Source organism: Ranitomeya variabilis, chromosome 6 (genome assembly GCF_051348905.1).
Source record: "Ranitomeya variabilis isolate aRanVar5 chromosome 6, aRanVar5.hap1, whole genome shotgun sequence".
NCBI lineage: Eukaryota > Metazoa > Chordata > Amphibia > Anura > Dendrobatidae > Ranitomeya > Ranitomeya variabilis.
Window position 1 is genome coordinate 328,799,020 of NC_135237.1, and position 22,574 is coordinate 328,821,593.

Here is a 22,574-nt window from a genome sequence, read left to right on the forward strand (position 1 = left end):
TGAACAGGTGTCAGCCAAACACCCTTATTACTAAAACTGTAAGTAAAGAGTTAAATAAATACACACACACACACACACATCAAGAATATAAAATTGTAGTATGCTGCGATTGTCCTTGTGTATCGGATGAGACTCGTCAATGCAAGTCAATGGGTGCAAGAAAAAAAAAAAAAAAATCACACGTTTCTTGGACCATGCGTGTGCCGTCCGAGATTTACACACCCATGTTCTTGTAAACCTGACATTTCTACTGCTGTGTACCACAAAATCACTGCATGACCCAACAAAATAGGATAGAATAAATATATACACATAGAATAGATATATAAAGATGTCAGTCACATATATATAATTAAAACCACAAAAAGTGCCCTTCACTGTGAAAACGGAGAACCGAGGCAATCAAGAAAACCTACAAAAAAGAAGTCATCCAATAAATTCATATAAAAGTGTATATTTTATTAAACCATGTCTAAAAAATATTTTTTTGCGCAATACGGTGACAAACGCAGCATGCTGCGATTTTGTACGGCCGTAGAAGACCGTATAATACGGATCAGTAAAATACGGCTGATAGGAGCTGGGACATAGAGAATCATTGGGCCGTGTGTTATGCGTATTTTATGGGTGTATTTTCTGCGCTCATACATCCGTAAAACTCGCCAGTGTGACGCCGGCCTAAAAGTGTTTAGTTTATTAAACCATGTCTAAAAATATTTCAAATGGGATGACATCATACAGAAAAGAAGCAAGCAAACATTGAGCAGAGGGATGCATCAAGTCCAACAATAATAATGAATACAGTCATGGCCAAAAGTATTGACACTTCTGCAATTCTGTCAGATAATACTCAGTTTCTTCCTGAAAATGATTGCAAACACAAATTCTTTGGTATTATTATCTTCATTTAATTTGTCTTAAATGAAACAACACAAAAAGAATTGTCCTAAAGCCAAATTGGATATAATTCCACACCAAACATAAAAAAGGGGGTGGACAGAAGTATTGGCACTGTTCGAAAAATCATGTGATGCTTCTCTAATTTGTGTAATTAACAGCACCTGTAACTTACCTGTGGCACCTAACAGGTGTTGGCAATAACTAAATCACACTTGCAGCCAGTTGACATGGATTAAAGTTGACTCAACCTCTGTCCTGTGTCCTTGTGTGTACCACATTGAGCATGGAGAAAAGAAAGAAGACCAAAGAACTGTCTGAGGACTTGAGAAGCCAAATTGTGAGGAAGCATGAGCAATCTCAAGGCTACAAGTCCATCTCCAAAGACCTGAATGTTCCTGTGTCTACCGTGCGCAGTGTCATCAAGAAGTTTAAAGCCCATGGCACTGTGGCTAACCTCCCTAGATGTGGACGGAAAATAAAAATTGACAACAGATTTCAACGCAAGATTGTGCGGATGTTGGATAAAGAACCTCGACTAACATCCAAACAAGTTCAGGCTGCCCTGCAGTCCGAGGGTACAACAGTGTCAACCCTTACTATCCATCGGTGTCTGAATGAAAAGGGACTGTATGGTAGGAGACCCAGGAAGACCCCAATTCTTACCCCGAGACATAAAAAAGCCAGGCTGGAGTTTGCCAAAACTTACCTGAAAAAGCCTAAAACGTTTTGGAAGAATGTTCTCTGGTCAGATGAGACAAAAGTAGAGCTTTTTGGGCAAAGGCATCAACATAGAGTTTACAGGAGAAAAAAAGAGGCATTCAAAGAAAAGAACACGGTCTCTACAGTCAAACATGGCATTGGTTCCCTGATGTTTTGGGGTTGCTTTGCTGCCTCTGGCACTGGACTGCTTGAACGTGTGCATGGCATTATGAAGTCTGAAGACTACCAACAAATTTTGCAGCATAATGTAGGGCCCAGTGTGAGAAAGCTGGATCTCCCTCAGAGGTCATGGGTCTTCCAGCAGGACAATGACCCAAAACACACTTCAAACAGCACTAGAAAATGGTTTGAGAGAAAGCACTGGAGACTTCTAAGGTGGCCAGCAATGAGTCCAGACCTGAATCCCATAGAACACCTGTGGAGAGACCTAAAAATGGCAGTTTGGAGAAGGCACCCTTCAAATATCAGGGACCTGGAGCAGTTTGCCAAAGAAGAATGGTCTAAAATTCCAGCAGAGCATTGTAAGAAACTCATTGATGGTTACCGGAAGCGGTTGGTCGCAGTTATTTTGGCTAAAGGTTGTGCAACCAAGTATTTGACTGAGGGTGCCAATACTTTTGTCTGGCCGATTTTTGGAGTTTTGTGTGAAATGATCAATGTTTTGCTTTTTGCTTCATTCTCTTTTGTGATTTTTCATTTAAGACAAATTAAATGAAGATAATAATACCAAAGAGTTTGTGTTTGCAATCATTTTCAGGAAGAAACTGAGTATTATCTGACAGAATTGCAGGGGTGTCAATACTTTTGGCCATGACTGTACATAGAGAACAACAATAAGGTCCCTTCATAAATCAATCAATAAATCAATAAAAGCACAGTGCTTAAAGCAGATCATGTGCAAAAATTCATGTGAATAAGGACCAGACACATCCTGCAGGACTGGGTGAAGTTATTTAAATGGTATATTGCAATGCATAGTAAGAGAGATTTTACTTAGGAGCTTTATAAGAGAGAAGAAACATTTCTCTGCACATCATAGCCAAACATAGAAACATATTAAAAAAGTACATGATAAGTATTGGCTGAAAAATACATATAATTACCCAAAGTCCAGACTGCCATAACGTACCCCCTGACGCGCATTTCGAGAATCTCTTCCTCAGAAGGGGTGCATTACTATGCATCTGCTTTAAGCACTGTGCTTTTATTGATTTATTGATTGATTTATGAAGGGACCTTATTGTTGTTCTCTATGTATTTATTATTATTGTTGGACCTGATGCATCCCTCTGCACAATGTTTGCCTGCTTCTTTTCTGTATGATGTCATCCCATTTGAAATATTTTTAGACATGGTTTAATAAACTAAACACTTTTAGGCCGGCGTCACACTGGCGAGTTTTACGGATGTATGAGCGCAGAAAATACACCCATAAAATACGCATAACACACGGCCCAATGATTCTCTATGTCCCAGCTCCTATCAGCCGTATTTTACTGATCCGTATTATACGGTCTTCTACGGCCGTACAAAATCGCAGCATGCTGCGTTTGTCACCGTATTGCGCAAAAAAATCGCCAATGAAAGTCTATGGGGGCGAGAAAAATACGGATTACACACGGACCAGCAGTGTGACTTGCGAGAAATACGCAGCAGTGTTCTATAAAAAAGCCGGTAATTCAATTGCCGGCTTTTCATTTCTCCTTCCCAAACCCGACATGATATGAGACATGGTTTACATACAGTAAACCATCTCATATCCTTTTTTTTTTTTGCATATTCCACACTACTAATGTTAGTAGTGTGTATGTGCAAAATTTGGGCACTGTAGCTTGTAAAATAGAGGGCTAAATCGCGGAAAAAATTGGCGTGGGCTCCCGCGCAATTTTCTCCGCCAGAGTGGTAAAGCCAGTGACTGAGGGCAGATATTAATAGCCTAGAGAGGGTCCATGGTTATTGGTCCCCCCTGGCTACAGACATCTGCCCCCAGCCACCCCAGAAAAGGCACATCTGGAAGATGCGCCTATTCTGGCACTTGGCCTCTCTCTTCCCATTCCCGTGTAGCGGTGGGATATGGGGTAATGAAGGGTTAATGTCACCTTGCTATTGTAAGGTGACATTAAGCCAGGTTAATAATGGAGAGGCGTCAATTATGACACCTATCCATTATTAATCCAATAGTACTAAATGGTTCATAAAACACACACACATTATTACAAAGTATTTTAATGAAATAAAGACACATGGTGTTGTAATATTTTATTAGACTCTTAATCCACCTGAAGACCATCGTCCTGAAACAAAGTTAAAAAAACAAACAACAATATTCCAGACCTTCCGTCGTTATGTCCCACGATGTAAATCCATCTTAAGGGGTTAAATCATTTTATAGCCAGGAGCTGTGCTAATGCACTCGCTCCTTCCTGTAAAACCCCGGGTACTGAATGGAAAGCAGGGTGACCTGTAGTTACCTTGAGTTGCGGTGATGCGCCCTCTGCTGGATGTCCTCATGAACTGGAGCCTTGGAAAAGTTCCCATGCTCGAGTTCCTATGAGGACATCCAGCAGAGGGCGCCTCACCGCGACTCAAGGTAACTACAGATCACCCTGCTTTCCATTCAATACCCGGGGTTTTACAGGCAGGAGCGAGTGCATTAGCACAGCTCCTGGCTGTAAAATGATTTAACCCCTTCAGATGGATTTACATCGTGGGACATAACGACGGAAGGTATGGAATATTGTTGTTTGTTTTTTTAACTTTGTTTCAGGACGATGGTCTTCAGGTGTATTAAGAGTCTAATAAAATATTACAACAACATGTGTCTTTATTTCATTAAAATACTTTGTAATAATGTGTCTGTGTTTTATTAACCATTTCGTACTATTGGATTAATAATGGATAGGTGTCATAATTGACGCCTCTCCATTATTAATCTAGCTTAATGTCACCTTACAATAGCAAGGTGACATTAACCCTTCATTACCCCATATCCCACTGCTACACGGGAGTGGGAAGAGAGTGGCCAAGTGCCAGAATAGGCGCATCTTCCAGATGTGCCTTTTCTGGGATGGCTGGGGGCAGATGTTTGTAGCCAGGGGGGCCAATAACCATGGACCCTCTCTAGGCTATTAATATCTGCCCTCAGTCACTGGCTTTACCACTCTGGCGGAGACAATTGCGCGGGAGCCCACGACAATTTTTTCTGCCATTTAACCCTTTATTTTACAAGCTAGAGGGCCCACATTTTGCACATACACACTACTAACATTAGTAGTGTGGAATATGCAAAAAAAAAAGGGATATGAGATGGTTTACTGTATGTAAACCATGTCTCATGTCGGGTTTGGGAAGGAGAAAGAAAAAGCCGGCAATTGAATTACCGGATTTTCACATATCTCGCGCTGAATGAAATATAAAAACAGAATATATATATATATATATATATATATATATATATATATATATATATATATATATATATATATATATATATATATATATGTATATGTATGTATGTATGTGTCTCAGTGACATATATATATATATATATATATACTGTATATATGTTTTAACGAACATTTGAGCCCATAAATCCATTAGATGACGGTTTTGCAAGCCTGCGAGAAAATATCGCAGTACGGATGCCATACGGATTACATACGGAGGATGCCATGCGCAAAATACGCTGACACACCCTGCCTACGGATGACATACGGATCACTATTTTGGGGACTTTTCTGCGTATTACGGCCGTAAAAAACGGACCGTATTTACATACGTTGAGTGTGACGCCGGCCTTACACATATATAATTAGTACAGTGTGTGTGCAGCTTACTGTACATGTATATAGTAAATGATTATTTTTCTGAAAAAATGACGTGTGCTCCTGCATCATTTTCATAACCAGCAGAAAGAAAGCAGACAGCGGGGGGCAGATGTTTAGAACCTGGGAAGGGGGTAATACCCATGGAACTTCCCAGGCTATTAATATCAGCTCACAGCTCTATACTTAGCATCTACTGGTAACTAAATTGGGGGACCCCCCAAAAAATTAAGTAGGGTCCCCTATATTTAATAACCAGCAAAGGCTAGGCAGACAGCTGCAGGCTGATATTAACCCCTTAATGACCAGATGTATTTTTGGTTTTGCATTTTCAATTTTTGCTCCTCTTACTCCTAGAGCCATAACTTTTTTATTTTTTGGTCAAAATAGCCATGTGAGGGCTTGTTTTTTGTGGGATGATTTCTACTTTTGAAAGACACCATTGGTTTTACCATGTTGTGTACTCAAAAATGGGAAAAAAATTCCAAGTGCAGTGAAATTGCAAAAAAAAAGTGCTGAACTGCCATTATGATTCTCAATTTTTCAATCATCCATGGGAGACTAGAAGCTGCCATAACCAGATCGGCTCTGCTACATACAGGCAATGATCAGATCACCTGTATGTAGCAGAATTGCTGACTTGCTATGAGCTACGACCACCAGGTGGCGCTCATAGCAATCCAGCACTGACAACCATAGAGGTCTCCAGGAGAGCTCTGGTTGTCATGCCATCCCACTGGTGACCTGAGATCATGTGATGGGGGTCACCGGTGGGCAGATTTCCGGCGCCATTACTGGAAGTGCATGTTAAGTGCCTCTGTCAGAGTTCGACAGAGGCATTTAAAGGGTTAATAGCTGCAGGTGGATCGCAATGACACCAGTGGCTGTTACAGGCACATGTCAGCTGTTCAAAACACCTGACATGTACCGGGAAAATGTGGGCTCACCTCCGGGGCCCACATCAAAGGGAGGGCGTCCGACATCGGCGTAAATTTATGCTCGATGTCGGAAAGGGGTTAATATGCCATGAAGGTGCCATGGATATTGGCCTTGCCCCAGACTAAAAACATCAGCTCCCAGCCATCCCAGAAAAGGCGTATCCATAAGATCTAATTCTGGCACTTAGCCCCGCTCTTCCCACTAGCCCTGGTGTAGTGTCAAGTGGGGTGATAGTTGGTGGGGTTGATGCCACCTTTGTATTGTCAGATGACATCAAGCCCAGAAGTTAGTAATGGAGAGGTGTCTATATGATGTCCCCATTACTAACCCCATAGTGATATTATAAAGAAAAAAAAGAAAACACACACCCAGAATAAAGTCTCTTAATTGTAAATTAGGGGGCAGGTCACCGAGTGATCAGTGATCTGTCAGCAGTCTGCATTATGAATACCTAATCAGAGCACCACATGAAGACCCCCCACAGGCCACTCCAGAGCACAGGCATATCATTAACTCAAAACTGAAAATAAAGATTAAACAACAACCACAAGATGGATTTCATTAACCAAGGTATCATTTTAATCAGTATAATGGTGCCGACCTGACACTGTCTGTAGGTTACTGTGCACAATCCTGCTGACAGGTTACCTTTAAATGCGGTTAGTAATAAATAGACCATCTATTAACTATTCTAACTGGTCAGATGGCTCTTACCTGTATGGACCCTCATGTGCTGTGTTAGTGAAGCTTTTAGTCTGGTCTTGTATTCACAGTGCGAGCAATGAAATGGCTTTTCTCCAGCATGTACTCCCATGTGTCTGTGCAATGCTAGTTTTGATGAACAGTTCCTAGGAAAAAAATGTATTTTGTCACAGCCTAAACACAATAAGCTTATTTAACTGCAGTAGATGAGATCATTAATGGCTGCTTTTATAAGGACTGGAACAAACATCACATAACAGACTGTTATAGAGGAAACAATGTCTAGGTTTTAGTGTAGCACTACATTTGTCTGAAGCATTTCAGTAGAAGCATTAAAAGAACAGTTCAACAAATTTGTCATGTTGAACAAGACAATGCAATAATGGCTGCACAGTGGAATACAATAATTATATATTTATTTAAATAAATGAGTTAACAGCATGAAATGTCCAGGCAAATGAAAACTTAAGTCCAAGTAGGTGTTATTAGTTTTTACTGAGGGGTGTATTTCTTTCTACTGTATGGTGCTGACCAATCATAAGTAGGCAGCCACACAGAATTGCAGAAGGACCTGTGACATCATCAGGGTCACATGACCCAAGTCCACATGTCCTGCTAGCTGAAGTGTCCAGCCTAAATAAACACTAAAGATATATTACATGCCACAGAAGTGTGGTGCCATTATCTTCAATGCTTATTTAGGCAGCACACTGTGGCCGGCAGGACATGTGGACTCTGATCATGTGACCATGATGACATCATCACAGGTCCATCTACACTTCTATTTTGCTGCCTGTAAATGATTGGTCAGTTTCATACAGGAGAAACATAAATTCCACCAGCAAAAAAAAGACCCAACTGAACTTAAAAAGTTAACTCATTGAGTGATAAATACATTTGCTTGCTAATATTTCTGCACACAACAAAAAAATAAATAAAACCTTTCTATTGCAGTGTGCAGCCACTATTACATGGTGTATCCAAGTTAACATGAACTTGGTGAAAGTCCTGTTTAAAGCACCAATCCATTCTAGACTGACCGTGTATCCTTAATATAGGCCTTCAATGTTAGATTAAGGTTTGAAGGGGACTAGGAAACTGCTCAGTATTTGTAGTAATGGCTGTACTTGGTTTTCCAGTGCTTTCGGCAGCCCCTTGAATGAGCCGATTGTCAAGGATCCCAGGTCAACACCCATAGCATTCTACTAAATTTTAAATAATCGGATAACTACTGTATTTTTTATTTTGCTAATTAGCAAAGTGAAGTCAAGGAATGATTGATGTAAACATCCTATAACACTATAGTATGCATCTATGGCCATCAATATATACAGTAGAGTTTATTACATATGAAAAGGAACTAGACATGGGCAAACGCTAGAATCATGCTAGTGAATGTAGCATTAAAAACACTGAATTCTATCTTTCAGAGGGGCCACTTATTTCCTGCACACTAAGCAATCTGGCTCGAGAGACTCAATTTTTCATTATCTTTTTGCTCTTGACTCACGGGGACGCATCCGCATAAAACACATGACCACGCGTACACAAAGTTAAAGATAGGTACGTAGGACGGATGCGGATCTGAAGGTAAGACGTACGCAGCCCTATGCTGCATACACAAACACTAGTGTGAACCTAGCATTACAAAGTGGTTCTTTATTCTTGAGAACTCAAAGGGATTGTCTAGGAGTAAAACAACTTTTTTTAGGCATGGATTCTTTGAAAATAATATAATAAATGAAATCATACTCATCTTCCAGGGCACCCAAGAAACCATCAATGGCTGCTCTGGAAGAATGGTCTGCTCCTTTTGGAAGTCTTAGCACCATTGCTGTCTGTGATTGGCTGCAGCCATCAGGTGACTAGGAAGCTCAGATGTTTTATGACAATGCTCTTATAATCACCAGACCCCTGTAGACCATCACAGGCTGCAGTGGTGCTTTGACTTCCAATTTTAGCAGACATTGCTTCAGGAGCTGGTACAAACCTCTGGTGTGATCTGTGCTGGATCCTCTCTGTAAGGAGAGTATGACTCAGTTTGTTATTTTCAAACAATCCATACCTTTAAAAAGTGTACTGTCAGGCAAACCCTTTAATGGGGATTCAAAACAAAAAAATCTACAGAAATTAAAAAAAAATGAAATGTTGTTATTCTATGGCTATTACAATAAGTGATAATAGGAGGGAAAACAGGATGTGAAGCGATATTGACTTTATATATATTTTTTATCTAATTTCTCAGAAAATGATTCTGTTCTTGGCGTCGCTCTGGTTGTCCTTTGCCGTTTGTAAGTCTACGAGAGCCAGAACGAGGCTCTCATAGACTTACACGGAGACCATGTGACCGTAGTTACCTCTGACTTCCAGCCAATCAGAAGGTGAGGTTACAAGATGGCGGATTGGGACCGGAGAAACGGGAAGGGGAACAGCTGAAGACAGAGGCTGGAAAGTAGAATACTGGGGGCAGGTAACACTGCTTAGTGATACCACTCCAATGCTGAAATAAGAAAAAAAAGAACAAAAAAAAAAACACACTGGCGTGGTGCTTTAACATGTTTAACATTCATGTCCCGAGCAGGTCACCTTCTGGAATGGTATATTTTATGCGTTTTTACATTTCTTTGAATAGCCCAATATTTATATCTATTTTACGTTTTCTCATTGATCACAAATGGAGCAGAAATCCCCTTTCATATTTCAGCTGTTTTGAAGGAGACTATTCCCAATTATTAACTTTTAGGTACATTGATGCATACATGTGTACATAGTGTTGGTCTTAAAATACTCACTAATTGCTGGCTTCTCTGACTATTGGCACCGCTTTGGTCCACTTCTGCACCTTGTAATGGGCAATGAGATTATCCGGATCGCACAGTGTGGACCCAGAAGTCTCTTTATCAATGCAAGTCTGTGAGACTTTCACAGACTTACGAGGCAGAGGTAGAGCACACGAATATTAGTGGCCAGACTAAATTTCTTTATGTTTTAGGGATTGTACTTTCGGTGTGATAACATCTTAACGACTGAGCACCTGACAACCATGCAAAACCTGTTTACATCAAGCAGGATGTTGATGACCGATCATGAGGTCATCAATATGAGATGTCCAGACAACTTCTTTCAAAAAGAGCAAATTGAGCAAATCGGAGTACAAAGCCTAATTGCAAAAATTCAGTTACATGCCAAAATTATGGTTTAAAAGCCACCAAAATAGTACTTACTGGTTATAGCCAAAGATCTCTAGCTGGATATGATGGTCCCCACTGTGTTTTGTTTACTTGGCTGCCACAATAATAGACTATGCCCACATGAAGGCTGTAGTCAATGTATCGTACTTCACTGAGGCCACTGATTGGGTGCAGAAGCCAGCCTGATTAACAAAAAACAGTGTATCTCACTGGAGAAGCGATGCTCCAGAGGTTGGGGATTTTTAGCGGTGCTTTTTTTTTTTGTTATTTTATACCAATCGCTCCCTTTAGACAATTTTTTTACGCTCTTTGGAAGCCCTGTAAAGCGATTGTCTCTTCTTCATAAATGGGTAAAATTGCAAGGAGCTTGTAAAAACAGGCAACCTCGCAATTTAATTGTTATTAAAAATCCTCTTCATTGCCGATAACTGAGGGTTTGTTTTTTTTTCAATTGTACAGCTTTTGGCACCCCTGTTCAAAATTACTATTAATGTGAACACTTAAGCAAGTTGAAGATTAAATGATCTCTAAAACCCTTAAGTTGAAGTTAAAAACACATTTCACTTATAATTTAGGCTAGAAAAATACAATTTTTAATCTTTTATATTTTAAAAATTAGAAAATGGGCCTATGAAAAAGTGTGGGCATCCTGCATGTTTACTACCTAGTAGCACCCCAGCTTATAAACGCTTTTTGTAGCCAGCCAAGAGCTTTCAATTCTTGTTTGAAGGATTTTCGGCCATTCTTCCTTGGAAAATGCTTCCAGTTCGGTGAGATTCCTGGGTCGTCTTGCATGCACTGCTTTTTTGAGGTCTAGCCACAGATTTTCACTGTATAGTTTCCTGCTCAATGCATATGTTACTGACCCCCTCTATTCTATTTTCAAGGCAAAGGGTGCAGTGCTTAGACGCTCTTTTCTTTAGAGCTTCTAATCACTGCTCTGAAGCTGCTGGATCGGTGAATGCAGCTTTAGCCTAAGTGTGCTCTTCCCAAGATGCAGGCTCAAAGCTGTTTCTGCTTGAAGCATCGGAGAACACACAGTTTGGACCAGCAGCACAGCAAAGAAGCTGGTCCGAACTGAAAATTAACATAGAGTTAAGAGGCATTTACACTGTAAGATAAACGTGAATAAGCATTGTTAAAAATGCTCATTTCATGATTATCTTGCCATGTAAACAGGCTACCAATCACTCAGTGAATGAGTGAAACACTCATTCTTCATGTGAAATGATCTTTTGTGCACCATAAAAAGTTCATTGCTCTTGGTGGTGCATCGCACTGTGTAAACACGGCTCGCAATTGCGAGAACAATGGCAGCCTAAGCGCACTGAGAGATCTAGTATAGGTTGCTCAGCACGCATTGTTTACTTTGGTCTGCCTGGCAATCAAACGGGCAACAATCGGTAAACGTTTACCGATCAGTGGTCATACTATGCCGCTGATCAGCCAGTGACTTGAGCTTCAATCTTACCCCATTTCATCATTGGTAGTGATAGCCCTAAAGAGGACCTGTCATCTCTCCTGACATGCCTATTAAAGTAATTATATACACTCCATGTAAAATAACAATTCTACATCTAGCTCTGCATTAAGCTGTTACTCTTTATAGAAATGTAACAAAAAATTGACAACTGGATGTTACCAATTTCCTTAGCAAATTAGTGTGTCTGCAGTATTGACAGTCTGATACTGTGAGTACTGATTAGACTGCATCAGAATGGGTATGGTCACATCCCAAACTGCTAATATCTAGATGTCAGTTTATTAATATATTTCTAGGAGAAATATTAAAGAAACTGCACAATGCAGAGCTCTAAAAAATATCATACCCTAAAATTGCCAGCTTAATGGGAATGCAAATTTTTTTTTTAAATAGGCAAGCTGACAGGCTCTTTGTCTGGTCTGTGACTACAGATTTATGAGTCCTTACAGCACGTGTGACACATGCTATCAGGATTCTCTGGTAATGCTGGTTAGCGGGAGATCATGTTACCGCAAGTATGTGATTTTTATACTTCTGGCTACATTCCAACTAGATGTACTTGGCCTCACTCAATTGACTGGTACTGAGTGAGGCAAGAATGTGATTTGTATACTTCTGGCCACATTCCAACTAGACGTGCTTGGCCTCATTCAATTGACTGTTAATGAGCGAAGCCGAGCTCGTCTAGTCGGAATGTGACTAGAGGCATGTAAATCTCATACTTGCAGTCACTTGACCACTCGCTCTCGCTGGCAGTACCAGAGAATCCGAACAGCATACGGTGTGCGTGCTGTTAGGATTCAGAAGTCTGCAGTTATACTTATTACTGCAAACTTCAATCAGAAAACTAGACAACCCCTTTTAAAATTATTCACATTTTTCTATACCAAGAATGTAGGGCCTAACTATTTCTTCATTCCATTCTTAAGAGCACCGCAATCTTTCATCTCGCTCTCTTAGGTAATTATGGTAAAAAACAGGAAGAAGTGTTTTCAAACACAAATCTTTTGATCCCTACAAAGGAAAAATGTGATAAAATATTGTGCCAGATGTTAGTTGGTCTGTTAAATTACTACTCCTCAGAAAATTCTATTTACATCTTTTCCTGAAAGCAAGTTCATCTCTAGAAAGTAATTAAAACGTAATTTACTGAATAAAAAGTATGCAGATTTGAGAGAAAATGGCAATCCTAACAGCTTCACACAGCGATACCATATGTCTGTGGATTTGTAACTGAAAAACTGTCAAAACTGCAAAAGCTAAACATCAGATAATGTAATCCACGTACAGTATCGCCAAATGCTAGAATAATAAACACTTAATAACAAAAGTTCCCAACATATTGCAATGCAAGTATGAATCACTGACAATGCTTTCCATTTAGCAGGAGAACAGATGAAATCCTATGCACTGGAGTTGAGATAACATTCCCAGTACTTTCCCCCGCTGGCATTTCTCTCTATCTCATGAAAGCTGTACTCGTGGCTACACAAGAGAGATGGGGAAAGAATGAGCCAAATATGATCTCATTTAGGGAGGCTAACCGTGTAATCTGACTCAGCGCACCGCCGCTGCGCTCTCAGACATGAATTAAAGCTGCAGCCTAATTTACCAATACATTACGGAAATTCAATGAGACAAGTCCTTCACATGAGCAGAAGGAATTCAGGGTGTTATAGCCACAGGGTCATTTAGTTTACTTTGGGCAGCCTGGGAAGTGTGGAATGACTCAAAGGAAATGAAAGGTCATTTGATACACAGGTGCTGTTCTGCAGTCAGTTGAATCAAAGTAGAAAATTAAAAACAATCCCGTTGTAGATAAAGATATAGTAACATACAGTATGAGGTGCTGTGAAATGCATGTCCCCCTACCATTTCTTTTTCTATTTTTACATATTTGTCACACTTGAACGTTTCAGATAATCAAACTTATTTTACTATCAAAGATAATTCAAGTTAAAGGGAGTCCATCAATCCCAAAATGCATTCTAAATGGGTTATACAGTGTTGTAGGGGACGTAGGCCCTATAATAACCATACTAGCGCTGTACCTGTTACTGGCACTGGGCCTGAGAAAATAACTTAACTGGTATGAAAATGAAGAGGGTCTGGTGCACTCTTGGTGTGGCCAAGAGTTTGGTGCCCGTAAAGCCTTCTTATTTGCATATTGGGGCTCTTCTTCCACCTCTCAGAGGAGCGCTGTCTGAATGCTGCCGGCGTGTCTGCAGCCGCTTGCGCCCGCAGTGGCCGGGAGCATTCTCCTTCCTGTCTCCTTTCTTCTGACGCCGCTCGCTACACTAAGGCAACTTTCACACTTGCGTCGTTTGGCCTCCGTCGCAATGCGTCGCTTTGGGAAAAAAAAAGCATCCTGCAAACGTGCCCGCAGGATGCGTTTTTGTCCCCATAGACTTGTATTGCTGACGGATCGTGACGTATGGCCATAAGTCGCGTCCGTCGTGCACTGGATGCCTCGTGTTTTGGCGGACCGTCGTCAAGAAAAAACGTTCAAGGGAACGCTTTTTCGTACGTCGCATCCGCCATTTCCTACCGCGCATGCGCGGCCAGAACTCCGCCCCCTCCTCCCCGGGACTTTAGAATGGGCAGCGGATGCATTGAAAAACTGCATCCGCTGCCCACGTCGTGCCAAATTTTCACAACGTCCGTCGGTACGTCATGCCAACGCTTAGCGACGGTCGCGTACCAACGCAAGTGTGAAAGAAGCCTAATACACCCAAAAGTACAGCGAGGGGCAAATACTTTTTCACAGCACTGTATACATGATTATGATATTACTACAACAATGCCTATTCTTAATTCTTCTGTACAATCAGTTTCTCTTATCACAGCCATATACCACCTCTCTTTTGGGCTAAATAATTCCTGCACCTCATTTGCCAATTCTTTTTCTTTATGCTGAAGAGCAAGAAAAAAAACAAGTGAATATATAAGCTGTTTCAGTCTCTTGAAACGCATACGTCCATCATGAGATGACATGACTAGTATGTAATACTTTATACAAGAGAATAAAAACATACCAATATAGGCTGTATCTGTGTGTGTGGGGGTGGGTAGTTGATAAATCTTGGTACTGTAATTTCAATGTCATTTTTAAGAGGTTGGGTTGCTGTGAGTGAAAATGAGCATTCAGATTTCTACATTCACAAATCCTTGTGCTCGCCATTTTTTGTATACACATGTATACAAATGATAATACAGATGAAAAATTGTCAGCTTTTTTCTGGATGAAAACAGCACAAATTTTTACACGGTCATGTGAACTTTTGCATACATCGGCAGTGAATAAAATTTACAAGAACAAGTGCAATTCTTGACATAGGAAACTGTATTGTAGCTGTAAAAATTGGATGTAATACGGTTGATCTCTACGGGATCCGATTCCTTTTGTGTGCACATAGACTTCAACAGCCAAGTCTCATCCAAAATACAGGAGGAGACTACTGTCTGCTGCATTTTTTTTTTTTTTTACATGAAATCTGAGCAGCCCAACCGAATAACATTGGTCTGAGTGCTGCCTGCGTGAGGCGAGTTTTTTTCCCCACAGACATTACAGGGACCAAAAATACAATCACTTTAGACTGTACACAATGGTATCCTCTTTTTAAAGGGAATCTGTCAGCAGGTTTTTGCTAAGTAATCTAAACAGAGCAGAGATAGAGGCTGAAACCCAGAATTCAGAGATGTGTTACTTGTCAAACTGTGAAGGATTTATCACTAGAGATGGGCAAACCCGAACAGTAAAGTTTGGCATCTGTATCGAACACCTACTGTTTGTTCACGGCCACAGAACATGGATGCCACCAGGAAGTCTGTGTTACTGTTCAAGTTCGGCGGCCCAGACACCGGGTGTTTATCGCGCTGTCATATGCATGACAGCGCAGCAAACACTGCTTCTGATCAGCTTTAAATTCATCCCCGCCGATCAGACAGCCGCAGTACCCACGCTGTCAAAAGACAGCGTGAGCCCCCCTGTGATTGGAGGTATACAGTTCACCTCTGGTCATTGGTGTTAGCTGATGGGACTACTGCTCCCATCAGCTGCCGCTAATATCAAGGAGAGCAGGAGCGGCTGATGGGAGTATTCATCAGCCGTCTCCTGCACTGCATATAAATAATTTAAAAAAAAGTGGGCTTAATGTCATCGGACAATACAAAGGTGACATGAACCCCTCAAATATAAACTCCACTTACCACCGCTACAGGGCAAGTGGGAAAAGCCAGGCACAGAGCCAGAATTGGCCCATCTAATAGATGCACATTTTCTGGGCGGCTGCGGGCTGCTGTTTTTAGACTGGAGAGGGCAATATCCATGGCCCCTTACCAGCCTGAGAATATCAGCCCCAAGCTATCTGTTGTTTAGCAAGGCTGGTTGTCAAAAATGGGAGGGTTCCTGACATTTTTTAAATTACTTATTTAAATAATTAAAAAATACGGCTTGGGACCCCTCTATTCTTGATAACCAGCCTTGCTGAAGCTGACGGTCTCCCAGCTGTGAGTTTTGCCTGGCTGGTTATCATAAATACAGGAAAACCCACTCCGGGTTTTTTTTTTATTTATACACAGGGCGGGCACCAGCTGATGAATACTCCCATCAGCCATTCCTGCTCTCACTGTTGTTATTAGCAGCAGCAGGTGTTGGCTGATGGGAGCAGTAGTCCCATCAGTTAACACCAGTGACCGGAGGTGAGTTGTATACCTCATATCACAGCTGTGCACTCACTATGTCTTTTGACAGTGTGGGAACCGCAGCTCTGACCGGCGGTAATGATTTCACCGGCGATCAAAAGCTGTGTTTGCCGCACTATTATGCACATTACAGCGTGGCAAACACAGGATGTTCGGGCCAGCCATTCAAATGGTTGGGGTTCGGGTTTGAGAACTGTTCTGGTACAAAAAATTTTTGTAACTGTTTGGCCGAACCAGCTGGACCCGAACATCCAGGTGTCCACCCATCTCTATTTATGACTAAGAGATTAAAGGGAACCTGTCACTCCCAAAATCGAAGGTGAGCTAAGCCCACCAGCATCAGGGGCTTATCTACAGCATTCTGTAATGCTGTAGATAAGCCCCCGATGTATCCTGAAAGATGAGAAAAAGAGGCTAGATTATACTCACCTGGGTGGGCGGTCTGATCCGATGGGCGTCGCGGTCCGGGGCCTCCTATCTTCATAAGATGACGTCCTCTTCTTGTCTTCACTCTGTGGCTCTGGCGCAGGTGTACTTTGTCTGCCCTGTTGAGGGCAGAGCAAAGTACTGCAGTGCTCAGGCACAGGGAAAGGTCAGAAAGGCCCGGCGCCTGCGCACTGCAGTACTTTGCTCTGCCCTCAACAGGGAAGACAAAGTACGCCTGCGCCGGAGCCGCAGCGTGAAGACAAAAAGAGGACCTCATCGTTAAAAGATGGGAGGCCCCGCACCAGACCGCTACGCCCATCGGCCCGGACCGCCCCTGGGTGAGTATAATCTAACCTCTTTTTCTCATCTTTCAGGATACATCGGGGGCTTATCTACAGCATTACAGAATGCTGTAGATAAGCCCCTGTTGCTGGTGGGCTTAGCTCACCTTCGATTTTTGGGGTGACAGGTTCCCTTTAGCATTATCAGACTAGTACTGCAACGGTCCCTCCTGTGACAAGCAGCTCAGTGTGTATGGACTTTGTACATACAGTGCCTGGTGTGGATGGGGGCAGCTTTCTCAGCTCTTCTTCATTTTAAGGCTAAGAGCACACGTTGCAGAATTGCCGCGGAAATTTCCTCGGCAATTCTGCAACTCCTGCAGCGGGTATATCGCATGCGGAATTGGCATGCATATTCCCGCAGAAAACTAGCGTTTTGCAAGCATAATTAGCTTGCAGAATGCTAGCGTTTTCCAAGCGATCTGTAGCATTGCTTGGAAAACTGATTGACAGGTTGGTCACACTTGTCAAACATAGTGTTTGACAAGTGTGACCAACTTTTTACTATTGATGCAGCCTATGCCGCATCAATAGTAAAAGATAGAATGTTAAAAATAATAAAAAAATTTTAAAAAAATGGTTATACTCACCTTCCGCAAACAGCCGATCTCCTCAGCGGCTTCCGTTCCTATAGATGGTGTGTGTGCAGGACCTTCGATGACGTCGCGATCACGACGTCATTGCGGGACTGTGACCGCGACGTCATCGCAGGTCCTTCACACACACCATCTATAGGAACGGAAGGGGCCACATGCACCGCTGAGAGGCAGGAAGACTCCGGGGCCATCAGAGGGTGAGTATATCATGATTTTTTTTTTTTTATTATTTTTTTTTAACAATTAGATGGTGCCCAGTCCGTGGAGGAGAGTCTCCTCTCCTCCACCCTGGGTACCAACCGCACATGATCTGCTTACTTCCCGCATGGTGGGCATAGCCCCATGCGGGAAGTAAGCAGATCAATGCATTCCTAGGTGTGCGGAATCCCCGCGATTCCGCAAATTTAATGAACATGCTGTGTTTTTTTCTGGAATGCGATTCCACTCAGGAAAAAAATGCAGCATGTGCACAAAAAATGCGGATTGCATTCTATTAAATAGGATGCTTAATGTGAGCGTTTTTTTTCGCGGTTTTATAGCGTTTTTATAGCGAAAAACCGCCAAAAAAACGCGAAAAATCTGCTACGTGTGCACACAGCCTAAATCTAAAGAACTGGAGAAAGACATAGGTTATTCCCCGGCTTGTCGTGATGAAGACGTTATATACTTCGAAATGCGTTGATGAATAAAACCACCTGAAATTTGATTGACATTCTTCATTTTTTCTCCACAGTAGTGCAGAATAACTCATTTGATTCTCTAGTTCTATGCATTTATCTCCTTGTAGGTCTGCAGGAGCCTTAGGCCTTATAAGTGGTTGTGTGTACACAACCCATCCAGGTGAGCACCGTCATGCATATCCTTCTATATTGTTACTCAGATAAGACCCTATTTGTGCTTTGTCTCCTCTTCAGTTTCTATCTCTCGGATCATTCTAAATATAAAAACTCTGTCAGAATGTCTGAACCCAATAAACTAAGTGATACATCATTGGATTCAGCTTCTCTTTACCTACATCATGCTGCTCTCAGATGAGGTAGCAAAAACCTGCTGATCAATTCCCTTTTATTCAAAGCAAGAATTCCTATGTCCTGGTTCACCGTATTTTTGTTCACTCACAGCAAAATAATATTTCACAAAAAAGATAAAATGGTGAGGATTTGAACCACAAGCAAAAAATTATAGAACATTTAATTGATATAGTTATAGCTTTACTGACATAACACTGGTCCCAACTGGGTACGACCTTCTATAACGCAAGGTCTTATGAAAGGCGAGCAGCTAAGACTGGCTTCTGCTTGCTCCAGATGCAGTATAACATGGTAATCAATGACATGGTTGGCTACTTATAGGATTGAGTCTTGCCATAGAAGAAGCAGTGTTGTTCTATTCTGGCTAATAGCACAGGATTCTGAAAAGAAGACTAAGTGGACAATTTCACCAGGATACCTGGTATTGGGACATCCTCAATCGGCTCATAGTAGCCAAGTTCAGTTACAGGAACATATCTAATGTTATTTTAAGAGAATCTAAATACAAATCAGCTAATATCCAAAACCCCCGACATATCTTTTTAGCCTAAAAACTGAAAAATGAAACAGAGCATGGGACACATGACAGACTGCACCAAATCACAAAGCTGAAATGTTACTTGATCTTTGCTGACACCTACTGGAAAATATGTATACTAGCTTTTCTTGTAAAGAATTATTACTTTACAATACAGAAAACACAGAAAATGGATATAAACTGCATACAAGAGTTCCCATGTAACAGATTTATAAGTAAAATCAGGACAGTCTGCATGTAAAGAACTGTAATGTGGTAGTAGTCAATCTAAGCTACGGCAGCACGGGATGCATGTGATGTGGAATCTCTGCAGTGGAAATGCCATAGCAAACTCTTAATAGCAATGTGGCACTAAAATACGGTTAAAGTTAAATGCTGCAGATGTACCGCGACTTCACCCTTTCCATTGCAAAATATGGAGTTTTCTGTAAATATCTGCAGCATAAATCCATTGTGGATGTAAGATCTGTAGCAGAGGTCGATTTATCTCCGCAGCGTGTGGTTATGATTTTAGAAGATCTCCTCCACCACATTGGTAGTCTAATACTAGCTTGTTATCAATCAGGATCAACTATGGAAAATTCACAGCAAAAACATCTTGTATAGATAGTCCCTTAGGGTCACATTACGTTAGGGCAGTCCGTTTAGCGCATAGCGCTACGGACTGCGCCAACGCAATGTCCCAAAAGGGATCGCGTTAGCCGATACCGCTAGCGCAGATCCCCGATCTGCGCTAGCGAGGAACGGACCGCGAACGCTGCGTTCGCGGTCCTTCACTCAAATGACGGCACATCGCTAGCGCACGCCCAATGTGAGCGGGCGCTAGCGACGCGTTCACCATTACAGGCAATGGCGGCGTTAATGAACTACGTTACACCGCGTTATGCCGCGGTGTAACGTAGTCCGTTAAACGCGGTCACAGAACGCAATGTGACCCTAGCCTTAGACATCAGAAAACTGTTCTGAGAGGAAGGCTAAAATGCATGAGAAATTATCCCATACGTACTATAATAATTCCAAGTTTGTAGCGATACAGAAAATCTTTAGACCTTATGTAATACTAGCTGTTTCCAGCCAGCTAACGCTCGGCATGCTCATTGCTATCTAATTAAAGGGAACCTGTCACCTGAATTTGGCGGGACCAGTTTTGGGTCATATGGGCGGGGTTTTCGGGTGTTTGATTCACCCTTTCCTTACCCGCTGGCTGCATGCTGGCCGCAATATTGGATTGAAGTTCATTCTCTGTCCTCCGGAGTACATGCCTGCACAAGGCAATCTTGCCTTACGCAGGCGTGTACTATGGAGGACAGAGAATGAACTTCAATCCAATTTTTCATGTGTTTATTTATTGAGTCACCAGCCTCAGAAATCGCAGGTTAACAGCAGCTTAGAGACCAGGTCAATGCAACGCAGAGTTCTAGCAGCAGACACATCTCTACAACAACTGTTAAGAGGAGACTTTGTGCAGCAGGCCTTCATGGTAAAATAGCTGCTAGGAAACCAATGCTAAGGACAGGCAACAAGCAGAAGAGACTTGTTTGGGCTAAAGAACACAAGGAATGGACATTAGACCAGTGGAAATCTGTGCTTTGGTCTGATGAGTCCAAATTTGAGATTTGAGTCTTTGTGCGACGCAGAAAAGGTGAACGGATGGACTCTACATGCCTGGTTCCCACCGTGAAGCATGGAGGAGGAGGTGTGATGGTGTGGGGGTGCTTTGCTGGTGACACTGTTGGGGATTTATTCAAAATTGAAGGCATACTGAACCAGCATGGCTACCACAGCATCTTGCAGCGGCATGCTATTCCATCCGGTTTGCGTTTAGTTGGACCATCATTTATTTTTCAACAGGACAATGACCCCAAACACACCTCAGGCTGTGTAAGGGCTATTTGACCAAGAAAGAGAGTGATGGGGTGCAACGCCAGATGACCTGGCCTCCACAGTCACCAGACCTGAACCCAACCGAGATGGTTTGGGGTCAGCTGGACCGCAGAGTGAAGGCAAAAGGGCCAACAAGTGCTAAGAATCTATGGGAACTTCTTCAAGATTGTTGGAAGACCATTCCCGGTGACTACCTCTTGAAGCTCATCAAGAGAATGCCAAGAGTGTGTAAAGCAGTCATCAAAGCAAAAGGTGGCTACTTTGAAGAACCTAGAATATAAGACATATTTTCAGTTGTTTCACACTTTTTTGTTAAGTATATAATTCCACATGTGTTAATTCATAGTTTTGATGCCTTCATTGTGAATGTACAATTGTCATAGTCATGAAGATACAGAAAAATCTTTAAATGAGAAGGTGTGTCCAAACTTTTGGTCTGTACTATATATATACAGTATATATATATATATATATTTTATTTTTTTTTTCACTAATATTTGAGCCCATGGATCCATTCTATGTCCATTTTGCAAGCCGGTGAGAAAATCTCGCTGTACGGATGCCATACGGAGGTTTACATGAGCAAAATATGCTGCCACACCTTGCTTGCAAATTACATACGTATCACTATTCAGGGAACATTTCTGCGTATTTGGTCTGTAAAAAACGGACCGTATTTTTATACGTTGTGTGCGACTCCAGCCTCTGTCTTTTTATGTCTTTCAGGTATTCATGTATGGACTACAGCAGATTCCCTGGACTACGACAGAACTGCATGGCTTTATTTTAATAAATTGGTGAACCTGGGAATGTGTGGGGGAGTCTTTATTGAAATCAACTTTTTTTTTGTGTGTGTATGTCTTTCTATTTTTTATTACCGGGTTAGTACTGGGGGAGTCTGATAGACACATCTCCATTACTAACCCCAGGTGTTGAAGAGCTGTGATTTTTGACAAATCATAGCTGTCATCAACCCCTAATACTATTACCCCTATTTCCACCGCACCTGGACAATCGGGATGAGCCAGGCAAAGCCCTAAATGTGATACTGACATGAAATTCTCACCAGATGTAATGACCCATCCAATCAACACAGGCAAAGAAATCAAACCATAGATGTCCATAAATTAAATTATGTATAATAATTAGAAATGACACGGGAAAAGTACTGAACACATGAAGAGATGTGCAAAAAGCCATGGAAAGTCATGACACCAGCTGAAATCTATCAATAATTAAAAAGTAATCCTGCCATTTAGTGAAAAATATTATCAAGTGGTTCAACTGAAGCCTAT

The 22,574-nt window shown here is 41.7% G+C and overlaps 1 protein-coding gene across 1 annotated transcript in view; it reads right to left on the reverse strand.

Moving 5' to 3' along the window:
- LOC143782402 (uncharacterized) overlaps nucleotides 1-22,574 on the reverse strand; it is a 106,364-nt gene that overhangs the window by 22,434 nt on the left and 61,356 nt on the right. Inside the window, exon 5 of the mRNA XM_077269803.1 lies at nucleotides 7,098-7,231. Within this exon, the coding sequence (XP_077125918.1) occupies nucleotides 7,098-7,231 (134 nt within the window). The remainder of the gene's footprint in view (nucleotides 1-7,097; nucleotides 7,232-22,574) is intronic.